The following is a 19,036-nucleotide window of genomic DNA, read 5'->3' as shown; positions in this document are numbered from 1 at the left end:
CACACACACACATCTATGTATAGTAAAAGACTCTCCATGCTCTAACTCATCTCCAAAAAATTAACTTAAAATTCAAGAAAAACACATTATTTACAAGAGTAATTCTGAATATAATCTGAATAAAAGAAGCCACTTACAGGGCTTAACTAATTTCATTTATCTCCCTACCTTCAGATAAAAATCCTACCTAATACCACTAAAAATCTTCCATATTCTCCCTTAGCTACTCATCTCAAGAAAAAATTCACCAAAAATATGTCATTCTCCAACACAACGACATTAAAGATAACTGAAATTGCCTTTTAGAGGTGGATGCAGCACAAATAGAAGATAAAATGCATCCTTTCTTCCTTAAAATGAAAGGACAAACAAAAATTCTGGCCAATAACAAATGTAAATTATTAAAAAGATTTAAAATATAACAAATTAATATTTATCAAAATACCAGTGAGCTACTTTATAAGCTTCAATAAGACCATAATAAAATTAATGTGGAAAAAACCCCAGATAATTAAGAAAAACTTATTTCTTTTTCTATATGAGAAACCAAAAACAAAGATTCTGAAAAGAAGGCTTTTTGTTGGTCATGAAAAAAAGATGGTTACTATCAAAATGTCTCTAGCTTCAAATTAAAGGAACATGGCAGTGTCCCTTCTTCTTATGAGGATGAACCAACAACTGGTAGTGACTATGTGAGCAAGAGCTATGTGAATAACAGAGATGTCTTGTCCTGCAGAGACCAGTAATAGCAGTATAAAGGCAATATCAGAAAAGCAGCAGTTCTGCAACATCAGTAATATATGAGTTGCCTTTCAACTTTGGAAGGGTTGGCCATCCATGTTTCATGCTTGATTTGTGTATTTGTGACAGTATGGCCCAGATTGATATGGCAATGCTATAAGGTTATTTTTCTTAATGTACCATTTCATCAAATCCTAAGCTTTAAATTATTTCTAAACAGAACTGTTTTCTTAATTGAAGAAGGTCTCGTCTCAGCCAAGTTCAAAATATTCAAAATTTAAAAATGTCTTACTAGCCAAAACACATACAACAAAAACCAGATCCTTATAATGGAATAGAGAATCCAAAAATTGAAACTAGTGTAAATAAAAGACTTGCAAGTGATAAAGTTAAGACTTAAAAATATTAGGGAAAGAAATCATTATTCCATTAAAATTAATGATAAAACTGGAAAACAAAAATGGCAAAAGAAAAAAGAGAAACAGAGATTAGAAATATAACACGCTATTATAATAAAACCAATCTGATTCATTGGTCTACAAACTTGGAAGAAAAAGGAATATGTATGTCTCTTCCAAAGTCAGTGAGGAAAAAATATTTTCACTGTTAGAAAAGGTCCTAGTCATGTATACATATATTGTATTTAACTTATACTTTAACATATTTAACATGTATTAGTCAACCTGCCATCTGGGGGAAGCAGTGGGGGGAAGGAGGGGAAAAGTTGGAACAAAAGATTTCGCAATTGTCAATGCTGAAAAATTACCTATGCATTAAAAAAGAAAAGAAAAGGTCCTAGTTAGGAAGGGATGTTTCATTCTTTGGACCTTTATCTCTAATGCCCAGAATAGTTTGTACCTAACACATATCAGGTGATTAATAAATTTTTGTTGATTGGCTAACTGAAACAAAATTGATGGAGTTGAATACACCAAAATAAAAGAATCTATACAATAAATAAGGGATATTTCCAAAATAAAGAGAAGCAGATGAGAGAACAAGAACATTTAAGACAACATTTGGCATTCAAAATCTAATCCACTTAGGCAGCTAGATGGTGCAGTGGACAGAGGACCAGCCCTCAAGTTAAAAGGACCTGAGTTCAAGTCCAGCCTTGGGTAAGTCACATAACCTCAACTGCCTCACCAAAAAAAAAAAAAAAAAATCTAATCTACTTGATTGACCCACAAAAAGTCTCAGACCAAGACCACCACTATTTTCTGATCTGGATTGGCTCAGAATAAATGTAAATAGCAATTTCTGCAGTTTTGGCCAGAAACCCTGAAAGAATTAATCCTCCCGGATTGATTCTTTATTTTTTTTTTTCTGACTAGGTAATAAAAGCCATTCTTTGCCTCATTTTTTTCTTACCTAACCTTAATCACTGAATGGACAATTGCTTCAGTCAAACTAAGACTTGTTAAAAATATTAGCTTAAAAAGGCCAAGGTCTTTCATTGCATCCAGGGTCATCTCCAGTTGTCCTGTTCTACATCTACATTGCCTCAAATACTATGTGACTTCACCTCTCTAAGGCCTCAGTCCCTTCATTTATAAAATGAGACAGTTGGACTCAGTGACCTCTAAGATCTCATCTAGATCTAAATCAAAGATCCAGCAAAATGTTCAAAAGGCATGACTAATTCAATTATACAATAATGTAATTATGTGACTATTCAACAATTCAAAGAGGAAAGCAAAATTGTTAATAACCATGAGAAAAGTGATCCAAATTCTCTAAGGATTAGAAATGTAATTAAAGTAACTTGGATATAACCTTCTATCAAGCACAAACTGGCAAAAGCAACTGAAAAATTATAAAATGTTAATATTGGCAGCCCTCCCAGGAAACAGGGACTTTCACATTGTCAGGAGGACTATAAATTGATACAAAGTTTTTGGAGAGCAATCTAGCATCATACAATGAGAATTACTATATAGATGCTATAGTTGGACCTCAAAATGCCACATTGCTGAAATTAAATCCCAAGAATTTTAATCAAATTTAAAAAGGATTTATCTGTACAAAAATATTTAAACCCATTTCACTGTGGTGGCAAAAAAAAAAAAAAAAAAAAAAAAAGCCAAACTGGAGAATAACTGAATTATAGTCCATCAATGATACAATGGAATGATACCGAATTACAAAAATGTCAAAATTCAGAATACAAAGGAATATTAATAGAGTCACAAGAGGTGATATAAAGTAGGGAGTATAAAATGTACAAGGAAACTAATTATAAGAGGAAAATAACAAAGGGCAACAAAATGGACGGAAAAAAAAGAAATTATTAAGGGGCAAAGATCAAATAATTTGTTAGTATTATTTTATAGATATCTGGACTGAGACACATTGGCAGTATAACCCTAGGAAAGTCAAATACCTTCTCAGAGTCCCACTTTCTAAGATAATTGCAAAGAAGGTGGAGACCCATCTAGTAAATAACATAATACCTAGCATTTACATAGCACTTTAGGTGTACAAAGAACAGTAAATGTTAACTCATTTCATCCTCAATACAACTCAAAAAAGGGGCAACTAGGTGGCGCAGTGGATAGAGCAGCAACCTTGAATTCAGGAGGACCCCAGTTCAAATCTGATCTTCCTAGCTGTGTGACCCTGGGCAAGTCACTTAACCCCAGCCTCATAAACAAAACAAAACCAAAAAAAAAAAAAAAAAAAAAAAAAAAAAAAAAAAAAAACTCAAAAAGATGCTATTTATCATTTTCATTTGACAGATAGAAAGATAAGTGACTTTGTCCTGTGCCACATAGATCTACAGGATCAACCTCCACACACCAAGCTGTCTTAGAAACTATGAACTCACCATACCAATGAAATAACAGGTTTAGCCCTCCAAAAAAGAAACTTTAAGTTGAATTGCACATGTTTAACCTTTATCGAATTCCTTGATGTATTAGGGAGGAGGGGTGGAGGAGAAAGACAGAAAAATTTGGAACACAAAATTTGGCAAAGGTGAATATTAAAAACTATCTTTGCATATATTTAGAAAAATAAAATACTATTAAAATGTGAAAAAATAAATATTTCCTATTTTCAATTCCATATTGTTTACTTGTATTCAATGAATTTATAATTATAAGAATGTCTTTTAAAAAATAGTAAGGATTCCTTTATACCTGCCATTTAAAAATTTTTAAAAATTTACAAAAAAACCCTCTACCTTTTCTAGACTTCCTCAGAATTTCTTTAACTAACACCTACTTATCTTACATTCCTTGGCCTCCTCCAAATCCAACAAATAGCAATATTTCCATAAAGGGACTGCAAAGTCTACTACTCAAAGGAAAAGTATTGGAACTAAGTCAAAGGATCCAGAGACAAATGGAGCTAGTTTTCCCCCAACTTCCAAGGAAAGTCACTACCTAAAACTTTTTTCTTACCTGAAATTCTCTTACTTCTTTCCCCCCCAAAACACTTATGATGGAAGTCAATCTCAAAGCTATTTCCTACCTTAGAGCGAGATTTGCTGAACTTCTTAATCTTGGCTACATCTTCAGCAGAAAACAAAGGCTGAACCTCCTTGCTCATAAGTTTTACATGGCAGGCAATCAGAATAGTCCTAGGGAGAAGAGAATGGTTGAAAGAAAGATAATAATTATGAGTACAGAGCATAGCATTAGAACAGCATCTTCTACTCACATCTGCTGGCCAGTCAGTTCAACAAACAGTATTCCTCAAGAAAAAAATAGCCATCTTCATGTCTTGACCTAGCAAACTGACTGGGACCATCCTGATTTCAGAGAGTTCTGGATCTGCACTGGACTTGGAGCCAAAAAGACCTAGGTTCAAATCCAGCCTTAGACATGAACTGTGTGGCTCTGGGAAAATCATTTGACCCCTCTGAGTCCTGTAAAATGAGGGGATTGGCTATCTTGGATTACTTGCTATCTAGGAAAGAAAGGAGAGAAGGAGGGAGAAAATTTTGGAACAAAAGGTTTTTCAAGGATGGATGTTGAAAACTATCTCTGCATGTATTTTGAAAAATAAAAAGCTATATTAAAAAAAATGAGAAGGGTGGACTCAAAATTCCTTCCAATTCTAAATCACTAATCCTTTGATTTCTGGATTCAGAAATTGATCTCTTTCAATGCCTGCCTTCCTTAGGCTAATTTCCCATAGCATGTCAAGCAAGACATCTTTCCTTTTGCTGATGATGATTATTATTAAAGCTAGTAATAACCATAATTTATATAGGCTTTAAAGGTTTACAAACTATTTTACATATAGATTTTCTTTGTAAAGTAAGCTTTAATATGGATGAAGGAAGCACCTGGAAGTGGGCAAACCATTTCACAACCCCTCTTAATTCCAGTGCCTTTCCCCTGCTAATTATATGCTATTTTTCCTTTATGTAGTTTGCTTTATATCTACCTCTTAACATGTTGTCTCTGTCATTAGAGTATAAACTCCTTTAGGGCCTTTTTTTGTATCCCTTGGCACACAGGAGACATTCAATAAAAGTTTATTAATTGATTGACAGGAAGGATGAATATACATCAATCAAATGCTATAAGCTAGGTTTTCTCTGACTGGTGGGGAAAATTAGTTCTTTGAACTCAAGAAGGCTCCCTTACAAGCCAGAGATGGAACCAAGAGCTGAGAAAAAGTTAGCTCTCCTGACCAGATTAATTCAGTTTTCTACCTATGAGATATTATCACAGGATTTGCTTTTCCAAATGACAAAGGATGACAAAAGAATGACAAAAAGCAGAGGACCATTAACTCAAATATTTCCAAATCCTCTGAATCTCCAAGGTTGCTTTACCTGAATGTGCCTGAAGTGTATCCTCCTTTCTTTCCTGGAAGACAACGGTAAGTCCCCACCACTTGAATCCTGTCACCTGGCTTCACTTTATCTACTAGATCATCATCCAGAATAACATCCACAGAGCGAGGCAGCTGACCAGCGGGGGCCTTCTCAGGCATTTCCTGGATAGTGATGGTCTGGTGGTCTTTATACACTGAAAGACCATACTCCGTCTCCAGAGGATTATTCTCTTCATCCTGGGAAACAGAGGCAAATGGCACACTTAGTCATGACCCCTTATATTCTGGATCTATCTGCCCTTAGAGAATAAAGTTTGTAAATGATTGGGTCATCATAACTGCTCCATGCAAATTCTAGTGTTTTTCACCCTTACCCATGTGCTTATGATTGTAAAATTATTATCAGGAAGCACCAGAAGCCTGATAGAAGTAGAATACCAATGTTACTACTTGAGACAATTAAATAGGTTCAGTAAAGTTGTGGTTACAAAAGAAACCTACAAAATGCCATAGCATTTCCAGTAGGTGATAATAGGAAATCCCACTATTGTGCTACAAATGACACCTGGATACTTTTTTAAAAAGCCTGGAAAGATATACATGAATTCTTGCAAACTAAAGTGAACAGAACCAGAACACTATACACAATAACAACAGTAATGCGACTGTGAATTACTATTCTCAGCTAACAAAAGTTATTCTCTGAAATACAATGATCTAAAACAATTCCAAAGGACTCACGGGAAAAAAATGCTATTTCTAGAGAAAGAACTGATGGAGTCTAAGTATAAGTCATACTTTTTAAACTTTTATTTTTCTTGGTGTTTTTTGTTTAATGTTTTGTTATGTTGTTTGTTTGGGTTTTTTGGGGGGGGAAGGTGTTTTATTTTCTTTCAACATTACTAATCTTGCATAACTTCACATGAATCAAATTGCTTGCCTTCTCAATGAGAGGAGAGGGTAGAAAAAGAATTTAGAACTCAAAAAAACTATTTTTATAGGTTACTATAAAAAATAAAAGCTTTTTTTAAAATTAAAAACTACATTACATAAAGCAATTACTATCAAAATCATTTAGTACTGATTAAAAAATAAAGTAAAAAGACCAATAAGATGAGGGAAAATCAGAAATAATGGAACTCAATGATTCAGTATTCAGTAAGTCAGAAAACAGGAAAAAATTTCCTGTTTGATAAGAAATACTGGGTAACAGCTATCCAGATTAAAGGCTCAAGGTGTGTCCAACAGTCCATTTTCCTCTGGATTAAGTCCAATCAATTTCTAGAAATACAACCTTAAATCTTTTTTTTTCTCTTTTCTTCTCTCTCTCTCTCCCCTTCCCTCCTTCTCTCGTTAACTGCAATTTCTTGAGGAAAAGAGGCTCTCACAGAGAAACTCTTGACTTAATACAACACACATCACCACCTGTTCTACAATTTATAATTTTCAAGAATTGCCTGATGACACTGAGAGGCTAACTGCCTTGCCCAGAGTCACCCAACCAGGGCGGGTTCAGAAGAACTTGAAGCCAGGCAAGCATTCCTGATTCATAGGCTAGCTTTCTCTATGGGCCTCTTTTGATACTTCTAACACATTAGGTTAAAAGACATCTCTGACTTCCACTATCCAGAAGAATCTGTCAACTCACTTCCCTTACCTTAGTGGGATAGACAGAGCTAGAAGGAAAGGGTACAAGTGTGGTGAGGTCAGTGTAGTTTCTCTCCAGGGTCTTCTTGGTAGCAGGACAATAGTGGACACTGCGGACAACCTTGGGACGAATCAGGGAACCTGAAAGGAGAGAAGCTATATAAAGATCGGAGGTGGCCTCTGCCCTCTGATATCCTAGATGATATGGAAGGGAAATTCCTTTTCTTCTAGCGTGACTTCCTCTTCCCAACACAACCTCATCAGTTCTTCATCTTTACCCCCTAACATGTCAACCAGCTCCTGAAAAGATAGGGGGAAATAGACCAAAAGAGGTAGATATCACACTCACTAGCAGTCTAAATTCAAGTTAGCCAGTTCTTATCAACTTCATATTCTCCAAAATTCTATGAAAGGATGATGGCTTTCACACATATAAAGTCCCCTAATAATTTTCTAAATTTCTCATACAGTAAGGAAGCTACCGTCTGATTCAAGAATACAGTCACAAGAAAGGACTGGGAGTTCCCCAATTCCTCTTACTTCCAGTCCTTTCCTTTGGTTAATTATTTCCTATATTTGTTTGCATGTGCTCTCTCCCATTAGAGTAAGCTCTCTGAAGACAGGGACTTTCTTCTGCTTCCTTTTGCATCATCAGCATTTGGCATAGTGCTTGACACATAGTGAACACTTAATGTTTACTGATTGAAATAGCAAAAACAGCAGCTAACAAATGCAAAATATTTTAGGATTTGCAAAAGTTTGTATTCTACTGACGTCTCAACCTCACAATAACTCTGCAAGGGAGATCCATTATTATTCTTGTTTTCCAGATGAAGAAACTGAAGTTGCTTTAGGAGGGTAAGTCACTCACCAAGCTCACAGATCTATTAAGGGTCTGAGTCAGAATTCAACTCAGGTTTTCTTGATTCCTAATGCAAGGAAGCTAATTAATTTGCCAAAAATTTTAAAGGTAGGAAATATCAGAGATAAGATCTGAATCCAGGTCCGCTGAATCACCTAGCTGAATCACTCTATGAAAAATTATTAATAATACTAGAAAAAAATTAATAAATTTATTATTGTATAAATTGTATTTATACAATGCTTGCTATATGCTAGGCATTACATTAAGCCCATTTTCACAGGAATTGGCTGAACTGTGTAAGTGGAATGGATATCCACAGTGAGAATTCCCTGTACTGGTTCAATCTAGATCAAAACAAATTTTTTTTGCCTTGAAAATGATAGTGATCTGATCATCTATAGGCCATTTATTGGGTATTACAGGGATGCTGGGTGTTTCAGTAGCAAAAGTGCCAGGCATGGACTCAGGAAGTCCCCAAATAATACTGTTTGGCCCCCTCACATTTGGTAACGATGCCCTCCACACAGACAATGCAACTGAGGAAGCAGGAGGTAAGGGTCCGAGGAGAAACGTGCTTGGAACCAAAGCTCCCCTCCAAACCAATGTAGAATTCCTCATACTGCTTAGCATAAGTAGCATCAATGGAGGCCACAAAATCCTTCAGGGCACGCTGGAAGGCGAAGAGTTCCTCAAAAGCATTATTAAGAAGCCTACAGATGGGACAAGAAAAAAAAAAAAATTGAAAAGGGAGAAACAAACTCTCCAGTAAAAATACCTATCCAAATCCCTAGAAAAATACTGACCCAAACATAACCCAAAAGGATCAAAACAAAATCAAAGATTTATAGATAAAAAGAACATTAGAGATCACCCACTCCAAGCTCACTCATAAAATAATTGAGCAAATCAAAGCCTAGAGAGATTAAGTCCCTCATCCAGAGCCATACAGTTAAGAGGCTTGAAATAGGATTTGAATCCCTGGCACTAAAGGCAATGTTTCATATCCATCCACACACTCTGCTGCCTCCAATCCTACTCATCTCAACTAGAAAGAAAGAGTCAGGTCAAGAAAAATGAAGCACAAATGAAGAAGGCCTCCTCTGAATTCCAGTGCTCAAAGGTTCTCTAAGTGCTTTATACCTACGAGAAACTTATTACCAAAAGCTTTTTAATATGTTTACTGAAAACCATAAGAACTTCAACCCTTTCCATCCAACAGATTTTATTTTTCTTATTTATTAAGCACTTGTGTACCAAGCACTGAATAAGATGGTGGGGACATAAGAAAAAGGGAGAAGAAAGAGAAGAGAAAAAAAGAAAAGGTGAGAAAAGATAAAAAGATATAACAGATGAGAAGGGAGAAAAGAAAACAAAGGAAAAGAAAAAAGGATGAGAAGAAAAAAAAGGAGAAAAGAAAAAAGAAAAGAAAAAAAGAGAGAGAGAGAGAGGAGAGGATTTGCCCACAATCACAGAGTTGGTAAATTGCAGGGACGGATTTGAACTCAGGTCCTGACTCCAGAACTAAGACTATATATGTTGTCTTTACTTATGTATCAATCCAACTCCCTTTCTGGGAAAGTGTGACTCTATCCTAATGAAAAGAAAGGGAATAGGAAGGCTTCCATTTTATTTCTCCCCCAGGGACCCCAATACTTACCGGATAGCTCTTTTCTCATTCTTTCGACGTAGATCATTCACATTGACAATCAGACGATGCTGGTTATCACTAATCAGCTCTCGAACTTTGCTCTGATAAATTCCCTGGTCTTCCTACAAAGTAGCCAAAACCTACTAATTAGCTCAGCCAAATAGTTTATGTTTTTAAAATTATTCTAAATGAAAAAATAGAAATAACTACTCTCCCTTTACAGGAGAGGTGAGTGACTAAATGTAAAAAATATGTAAAATGTAAAAATATGTAAAATGTAAAAAAACTGTCATATTAAGTTTGATGCATTGTTTAGTTTTAATAACGAGTAAATGTTAACAACAAGATTCCCAAGGGGGAAAAAAAAATCCCCATGACATCCTCCTTTTCCATCCGAAATCTTTCCTTTATAACAAAGAACAAAAAGGCAGCAATAAATTAACAATGATCAACTATGAAAGATTTAGCTTCTCCAATTAAGACAACAATCCAAGATAATTCCAAAGGACCTAAAATGAAAAATTCTATCCACTCTAGGGAGAGAAGTGATGAATTCCAAGTACAAATTAAAACATATTTTCTCAACTTTATTTTTCTTGAGGCTTTTTGTGTTTTCTTTTGCAACATGGCTAATGTAGAAAATGTTTTATATGACTTCATATGTATAAATAATATATTGCTTGTCTTCTCAAAGAATGAGAGAAGGGAGGGAGAAAATTTGAAACTCAAAATTTTAAGAAATGAATGTTTAAAATGTTTTCTGATGTAACTGGGAAATATTTAATAAAATAAATAAAATATATATTAAAAAAAAAAAGAATTGAAAAAATGGAAAAACTGACCCACACACCAACCAAGTATGATTGCATAGGTGATGTTCCACTCGCAGTTCCCCATCTTTATGAAGAACAGTGGCAATATATTTTTAATCTACAGTCTAGGGCTAACTTTAATCTTTATGGTTTGTAGCGCTCAATTTTTTAAAAAATTATGATTCTTCCCATTTACAATGCCATAAGTCTGTATGTATATATAGATATAGATATTATTTCACTAACTAGTTCTCCTTTATTTCACTCTCAAATTTTAACCTTCCCATTCTTTACATCCCATTTCTTACACATCTACAATATTTTAATACATTACTGATAAGGCTTTTCCCCAAACATACTGTTTCCCTTTTAATCTGAGTTACACTGATTTCCTTTGTGCAAAAAGTTTTGTTTATTTTATGTTATGTGATCATCTATATATGCCTTCCATGTTTGAGGAAGGACAACTCTCATCTTAGTCAAAGAAGTGAAAAATATCTAATGTCATCTACATTTTTAATAGTATTCCCTCTCATTTGCATTTTATAGTATCACCTTTCGATTCAAGTTGCACATTCACTTTTACCTTATTATTGTATAAGATGTTGATCTAAATTTAATTTCTGCCAATCTGTTTTCCAGTTTTCCAGCAAATTTTGTCAAATATGGAATTCTCTGTCAAGTAATTTATCTCTTCAGGAATGTAGATTACTGGGTTGTTAATTTCACCAGTACCAAATGGTTTCAATGATTAATGCTTATAGTAAAACCAGAAATCTAGAAGTAATATTCCTCATTTTTTTTCCCCACTAGTTTCCTAGAGATTCTAGATCTTTCCTCCAAATGATTTTTATTATTTTTTTGTCTACTTCTGTCAAGTATTGCCTTGGCAAGGTGTTTTGACATAATACTAAATCTGCAAATTAATTTAGATAACTATTTTTTATTATACTTTTCAGACCTAACATGCACTAATGAAAAAATATTTTACTCCTTTATTACTGATAAAGTTTCTGATGCTTTTCCATTGCAAATGATTTTAGACATACTTTCATCATTAAAAATTACCCTTCTAGATCTATGATCTGTAAAATTTTCAGTATATATCAATGTTACACAAGAAAGGCTTTTCCTGTCTAATCATACAATCCTCTGGTTCGGTGGTTTATTTTAGTACGAATGATTGTTAATTACTTCCCTAGCTCAGTACCATTCTTGATTGCAGTGAATAACATTTCTTATATATTGCCAATAACTTATTGAGAAATAAATAGACCCCATTACTCACAGAAAAACAGTTTAACTGTTGTTTATTAAGCACTTACTATGTGCAGAGCACTGGGCTAAGTGCTGGAGCCATCACAATATGACAAACTTGACAGATACATTCTCTGCTCTTATTTATCTGGACTAAGTAAAGAAAAGGGATCAGCCAATGACAGGCATCTTTCCCTCAACCCTGCCTCCCTGCAAAAAAAAAAAAACAAACAAACAAACAAACCCACAACCTCGCAATTAACACCAGCATCCTAGAAGTCCATACTTCCTTTCTTACATCCAAATGATGACATTCACAATTGTCTATACCAAAAAAAAAAAAAAACCTTGCAATTAACACCAGCATCCTAGAAGTCCATACTTCCTTTCTTACATCCAAATGATGATATTCACAATTGTCTATGCCAAAAAAAAAAAAAAAAAAAAAAAACACAATCTTGCAAATAACACCAGCATCCACACTTCCTTTCTTACATCCAAATGATGATATTCACAACTGTCTATACCAAAAAAGAAAAAAAAAAAAAAAAAAGCCACTTGGATTTAACTCTGCCACTCAACAAGTTATTAAACATTTATTATGCTTTACTGCTTTAGTAAAGATTAAAAGAAAGTGCTTTTACTTTTGCCACAAAAAAATTTTAATAAAACTTTTCCAAAGTTGCCCTACTTTGTCCCCCCTTTTTAGCCCCCACCCCCAAGAAAACAAAGAAAACTAAAGTATCTTGACAGCCCTGAAACAATATAAGTTCAAGGATTAAGCTCCAATTTATGCTAGTTCGATTAGCAATTTTTAAGAGTGACATGATGTAGGTGAGTTGCATGATACTAACTTACTGAGGAAACCTCCACCACCCGGGAACTCCAACAAGCCCTCCCCACCCCTGCCTGGGCTCAGCCCGACCCCACTCCCATAAACCAAGGCGGCCAACTCAGAGGGATCAATCCTTATCCTCCCCCTCCTTCCCTCCCAAGCACACACCTCAGCCGGAACCAACTGGTCCCCTGGCTTTCCTCTACCCCTCATCCAGAGCTCCGGGAGGAGGAAGCTAGTACCCTCACCTCATCGTCCAGGAAGTCCAAGTAATCTCTTTGAGCCTCCCGGAGCTCAACATCGTCAATCACGGTGGTAGCAGCCATGCTTCCAAGCGGCAGAATGGAGTCTAGTTCTTCGATCACCCCGCGCTGACTCCTCCCCTGGCGCGAAAACGGCTTCACTTTTCCCGCCACTAAGTTACCTCCAAAGGGGCTCCCGGAAGCAATTTTAGATTATGATTGGCTGTGACTTACAAGACCAAAAGCAGACATCCAATGGGAAGTTTCTTCCTCCTTTGGAGTTCTGATACGTCTCCACGGCGGGAAATTTACCGATGCTTCGCTACTTTCCCCGCCCCTCCAGAGCACCCTGGCCAATCAAGAAGGTGCGATGAGCGGAGCGCCTAGTGTAATCTCCGAAGTAATCTCCGGAGATTACTTCTCCTTGCCTTCTGGGTATTGTAGTCCATAGGCTAGACAGCTAACAATCTGGAGCGTCTCATGCTCCCTGAGGCTGGATGTTTTGGTCTGATTACTAAAAAGCTGTTTTCCTTCTGGGGAATATACAAAAATAGTATTCGTGTCGCGTCGTCCTGTCTCTCTTATACTCACTTTGTGGTGGGAAAATTAGTCCCTTATTCTGTGCCTTTCGTTTATAATAGGCAATGGTGTTATATTACATAGCAGAGGAAGTAACGGATGACAAAAACCGTGACCATTGGTTCATTTTGGTTTTGTTGCTTGTGTTTTTTTTCTTTTCCTTTTCTCTTCTTTTCTTCTTTTTTCTTTCTTTTCTTTTCTCTTCTCTTCCCTTTTCTCTTTCTTTCCTTTTCTCTTCTTTTCTTTTTTCTTTCTTTTCTTTTCTCTTTTCTTTTTCTTTCCTTTTCTTTTCTCTTTTCTTTCTTTTCTTTTCTTATCTCTTTCCTTTTTCTTTCCTTTTCTCTTCTCTCTTTTCTTTCTTTTCTTTTCTCTTCTCCTTTTCTTTCCTTTTTTCTTTTCTTCTCTTCTCTTCCTTCTCTTCTTTTCTCTTTTCTTTTCTTTTGACAGGACCAAAGGATGTGCTGGAGTGAACTCCTTACCTGAAGAGCCGGTGATTATATTTTCACTGTGAACATTTATAACTTGAAAATCGGCAAATGCTCCAAATCAGAATTTGATTTGTTTTGTCTATTGTTTTTGCCTCTGATTTATTAAGAAAGTAATGGAGGAAACGATAACAATGGCTATTTAAATTAAAAGTGCATAATGTGTGCATTACACATACATTGTTAAACATTTATCAATACCTCCTGTTTCACCTGGGATTCGTGTTTTAGGAACTCCCTTTACTTGATAATTCGCCAACATTTCTATAATTTGCACTCTTAGAGAATTACTTGGGCACTGGGAGTTGAAGTGATCTGCCCATAGTACGGTAGCGGGTAAGAAAGGCAGAAATTCTTCTCTGTGTCACTAGATTCTGATTAAATAAAAAGATCAATGCAAAACAAGTATCTTTTAACGTTTATCAGCAGCTTCTCTCTGCAGTGCCTGGGATAGGGAGCTGGACTGGGAGTAAGGAAGCAAGGTTCAAATTCTGCCTCTGACACTTCAATTCTCCAAACCTGAATTTGTAATATAAAGAGATTGGATCAAATCCTCTCCAAGGTCTTCCCCAAACAGAAGCAGCTAGGTGGCGCATTTGGATAGGGTCAAGTAAAATCTGGTTTCAAATCCATTGCCCAAAACTTACTATCTATCTATGTGACCCAAGACAAATCACTTAACTACTGACTACTTCAGCTTCATTTTTTGGAAAACGAAATTAAGAATAGAACCTACCTCTGAGAGTTGTTGTGAGATTCAAATGAAATGATATTTTTAAGCCCCTTACAAACCTTTAAAGGCACTATACTACTATTAAAGCACTTACTCAAACTAGAACTTAGTGTACAAAGGCCAAACTTTCCCATTGCATCCCAGGGCCATGTCCAATCTTCACTAAGTCACAAAGAATCAGACATGATTGAATAACGAGATAATATTTATAAGTATTTAGCAGAGTTCCTGAAATTATAAGCTATTAGCAATTAATTATTAGCAATAATGATAATAATGACGTTGCAAGCTATTGTTTTGTATATCTAGATTCACCGATATGTATTCTATTAGCTTCTTGTTATTTGTCTCTATAAATTGAGGAGATTAAGATTTATACTGGATCATTCTCTTATTGGTACTATTTACAATTAATCGATTTTATCCTATAATTATTTATATCATAGTTCTTTGTCTCTGAACTTAGTTCAGTGTTCAACTGGTCCATAATAGATTGAGTTTAGAAATCTGGCTCTCCTGGCTCAAGGAATCTAACTGATATTGGTGAATGTTTGGGAACATAAGGAAGTTTGGGCCTAATACCTTTACTCCACCAAGCCATCCTTCAGGGATGCTTTTGCTGTCCAAAAGTCTGGGCCACTATCTCACACCTGTACTCAGACAATGAATACTTCTTAGTTTCTTTTTTTTTTTTAATTAATTTTATAATTATAACTTTTTTGACAGTATATATGCATAGGTAATTTTTTATAACATTATCCCTTGTGTTCCAAATCACTATTGATCAGAGAAATGCAAATTAAGACAACTCTGAGATACCACTACATACCTGTCAGATTGGCTAATGATCAATGTTGGAGGGGATGTGGAAAAACTGGGACACTGATGCATTATTGGTGGAGTTGTGAAAGAAGCCAACCATTCTGGAGAGCAATCTGGAATTATGCCCCAAAAGTTATCAAACTGTGCATACCCTTTGACCCAGCAGTGCTACTACTGGGCTTATATCCCAAGGAAATACTAAAGAAGGGAAAGGGACCTGTATGTGCCAAAATGTTTGTGGCAGCCCTTTTTGTAAAGTGGCTAGAAACTGGAAAATGAATGGATGCCCATCAATTGGAGAATGGTTGGGTAAATTGTGGTATATGAAGGTTATGGAATATTATTGCTCTGTAAGAAATGACCAGCAGGAGGAATACAGAGAGGCTTGGAGAGACTTACATCAACTGATGCTGAGTGAAATGAACAGAACCAGAAGATCGCTGTACACTTCAATGCTGTATGAAGATGTATTCTGATGGAAGTGGAAATCTTCAACATAAAGAAGATCCAACTCACTTCCAGTTGATCAATGATGGGCAGAAATAACTATACCCAGAGAAGGAACACTGGGAAGCGAATGTAAATTGTTAGCACTACTGTCTATCTACCCAGGTTACTTATACCTTCGGAAGCTAATACTTAATGTGCAACAAGAAAATGGTATTTACACACATATATTGTATCTAGGTTATATTGTAACACATGTAAAATGTATGGGATTACCTGTCTTCGGAGGGAAGGAGTAGAGGGAGGGAGGGGATAATTTGGAAAAATGAATACAAGGGATAATATTATTTAAAAAATAATAAAATAAAATAAAATATAAAAAAAAACATTATCCCTTGTATTCCCTTCTGTTCCGAATTTTCCCCTCCTTTCCTTCACCCCCTCCCCTAGATGGCAGGCATTCCCATACATATTAAATATGTTATAGTATATCCTAGGTACAATATATATGTGCAGAGCCAAATTTTGTTGTTGTTGTTGCAAAGGAAGAATTGGATTCCAAAGGTAAAAATAACCTGGGGAGAAAAACAAAAAATGCTCACAGTTTACACTCATTTCCCAGTGTTCCTTTTCTGAGTGTAGCTGATTCTGTCCATCATTAATCAATTGGAATTGGATTAGCTCTTCTCTTTGTTGAAGATATCCACTTCCATCAGAATACATTCTCATACAGCATCATTGTTGAAGTGTATAATGATCCCCTAGTTCTGCTCATTTCACTCAGCATCAGTTCATGTAAGTCTCTCCAAGCCTCTCTGTATTCCTCCTGTTGCTCATTTCTTACAGAACAATAATATTCCATAACATTCATATACTATAATTTACCCAACCACTCTCCAATTGATGGGCATCCATTCATTTTCCAGTTTCTAGCCACTACAAAAAGGGCTGCCACAAACATTTTGGCACATACAGGTCCCTTTCCCTTCTTTAGTATTTCCTTGGGATATAAGCCCAGTAATACTTCTTAGTTTCATGAGAGAGGATGAGGAGGACCATTGCCAGCCCCCATTACCAAACTTTCAACTCATCATGTTCGTTGCATCTCAAATCTGTGACCAATCATGTTGCCCTTAATCCCATGATTTGTTCTTTGTTCTGTACTCCCCTATATAAAGAGAACTGTCCTCTTGCTCCAGGTCTTTGGTATTAATGGAGGCAATCTGTTGATCTGTTTATTGACAGGTAACACCCTGTTAACAAATATTTTCTTGCTCTGGAGATCTATCTCAGTTTTACCTTTTCATTAAAATTCAGTTTTGATGAATTTATATATTGATAAATACCTTTGACCTTCAAAGTTCAAACATAAAGGATACCAGAATCAAGTCCTTGCTCTGTTACTCACTACGGATTGCTTCTTAAGTAACCTCTAAGAAGAGCTTGCTTATGTAGGTGGGGTTAATAGCTGTGTAATCTGTGGCTCAAAGGGTATTTGCATAAAACTACTAAATGGCCTTTGAGCAGCAGATTATATCTATTATACCTCGTAGAGATATAAGGATCCTATGAACTAATTCCTATAAAATATGTAAAAACTTGGCTATATGCGCACATATTTGAAATCTTATTGATTTGCTATTTGACTATGGTTTGAAAGTCTAAAATTTAACCAGTCTGGTTTCCTGATTTGTAATCTGAAAAACAAAAACAATTCATGAATCAAGATCCTATTTACACTTTTATACAAGGTAAGACTGAATGAATGAAAAATCATAAGTCATTACCATGGGCCAGAAACAAGAATAAGCACTAGGGATACAAATACATGAGAGAAAAAGCTTCTGATCTCAAGGAATTTATATTTGAATAGAGCACATAATCTTAACCTGAGTTCTACAAACTCCTATAGAATCTATGAATAGATTTCAGGGGATCTGATAATTTAGATGAAAAAAAAATGATATTTTCTTCAATATCATTGGTTTGCTTTATAATCCCATGCATTTTAATATATTAAAAACATTTTGAGAAAAGTTCAATAAAGTTCACCAATCTGTCAAAGGGGTCTGTGACACAAAAAAAGTCAAGAATCCCTGTAATATCATGAAAAAAACCACATAGGGCAATGATGGCCTAGGGACATTTTAGTCAGGAAAATGATCTCAGGGACAGTGGGTTCATCTGTAGGGCAACTAACTAGCCCATTCTTTACAGAAGCAATGTTGTTGCCATTGCTACTTATTTATAGATCACTTTAAGGTTTGCAAAGTGTTTTGAAAATATTATCTTATTTTATTTTTATAACAACTCGAAGTACTATTATTATCCCCATCTTACAGATAAGGAAACAGGCTGGCAGAAATGGATTTTATTTACTCTTGATTTGATTATTATATCCAGAGGAAAGGGAAGGGACAGGAAAATGTATTGTTAAGTGTCCCAATTTCCATTTTTATGATTTCTTATCATCTGCTTTATTTTAAGGCCAACCAATTTCAGGCTTACAATATTAAGTAGGAAGAAGATCTTGAAGATAATGTAACCCTGTTTTTCAGGGTTCCCAGGGAAGGAGAAAGCATGGGTGTAGGGACTGGTATAGCTTCCCAAATAAGGAAAATACCTCTTAGGTACTTTATCTTCAACTTAGTCTTACAGAGTTGCCTAAAAGAAGTATCTCTCCTATCTAAGAGATGGGAACTAGACCTGTTTAGTGCTCTGAATTGCCCAGGGTCACACAGTCTGTGTCTATTTTGCTTTTTAAAAGTTAGGACAATTTATTTTTTGTTTTGTCAAGTTTTAATTTATAATTTCTTGAAATATAGCTCTGAAAAATCAAACTTTAAAAAAATCTGTATCAAACGAAGATGACCTCGAGTCATACCTGAATTCAAATTCAGCCTCAAATACTCACTGTGTGATTTTGGGCAAGTCACTTAAACTGTTTGCCTCAGTTTCCTCATCTGTAAAAAGGGAATAATAATAGCACCTACTTCCCCTGGCTATTGTGAGGTTAAAAAGAGATAGCAATTATAAAGCATTTAAACACAGTGCTTGGCATATATAGTAAGCATATATAAATATTGGCTGTTATTCCACATGATAGCCCTTCAGAACTTGAACATAGCAATC

General features: G+C 35.5%; 1 protein-coding gene across 2 annotated transcripts in view; it reads right to left on the bottom strand.

Moving 5' to 3' along the window:
* MCM3 (minichromosome maintenance complex component 3) overlaps window positions 1–12,994 on the bottom strand; it is a 49,757-nt gene extending 36,763 nt beyond the window's left edge. The window contains exons 1-6 of one of the 2 annotated variants that reach the window (XM_074310663.1): window positions 12,845–12,994; window positions 9,702–9,814; window positions 8,546–8,754; window positions 7,190–7,320; window positions 5,531–5,769; window positions 4,216–4,324 (exon numbers count right to left, since the gene is read on the bottom strand). In XM_074310663.1, the coding sequence (XP_074166764.1) occupies window positions 4,216–4,324; window positions 5,531–5,769; window positions 7,190–7,320; window positions 8,546–8,754; window positions 9,702–9,814; window positions 12,845–12,922 (879 nt within the window). In that variant the 5' untranslated portion in view covers window positions 12,923–12,994. The remainder of the gene's footprint in view (window positions 1–4,215; window positions 4,325–5,530; window positions 5,770–7,189; window positions 7,321–8,545; window positions 8,755–9,701; window positions 9,815–12,844) is intronic. The other variant, XM_074310664.1, reaches the window with a different exon arrangement.
* Window positions 12,995–19,036: the final 6,042 nt, after the last annotated feature.

The sequence above is a fragment of the Sminthopsis crassicaudata genome, chromosome 4 (genome assembly GCF_048593235.1).
Source record: "Sminthopsis crassicaudata isolate SCR6 chromosome 4, ASM4859323v1, whole genome shotgun sequence".
NCBI lineage: Eukaryota > Metazoa > Chordata > Mammalia > Dasyuromorphia > Dasyuridae > Sminthopsis > Sminthopsis crassicaudata.
The sequence above is the reverse complement of the archived record's forward strand: the minus strand, read 5'-3'. Positions and strand labels throughout refer to the sequence as shown.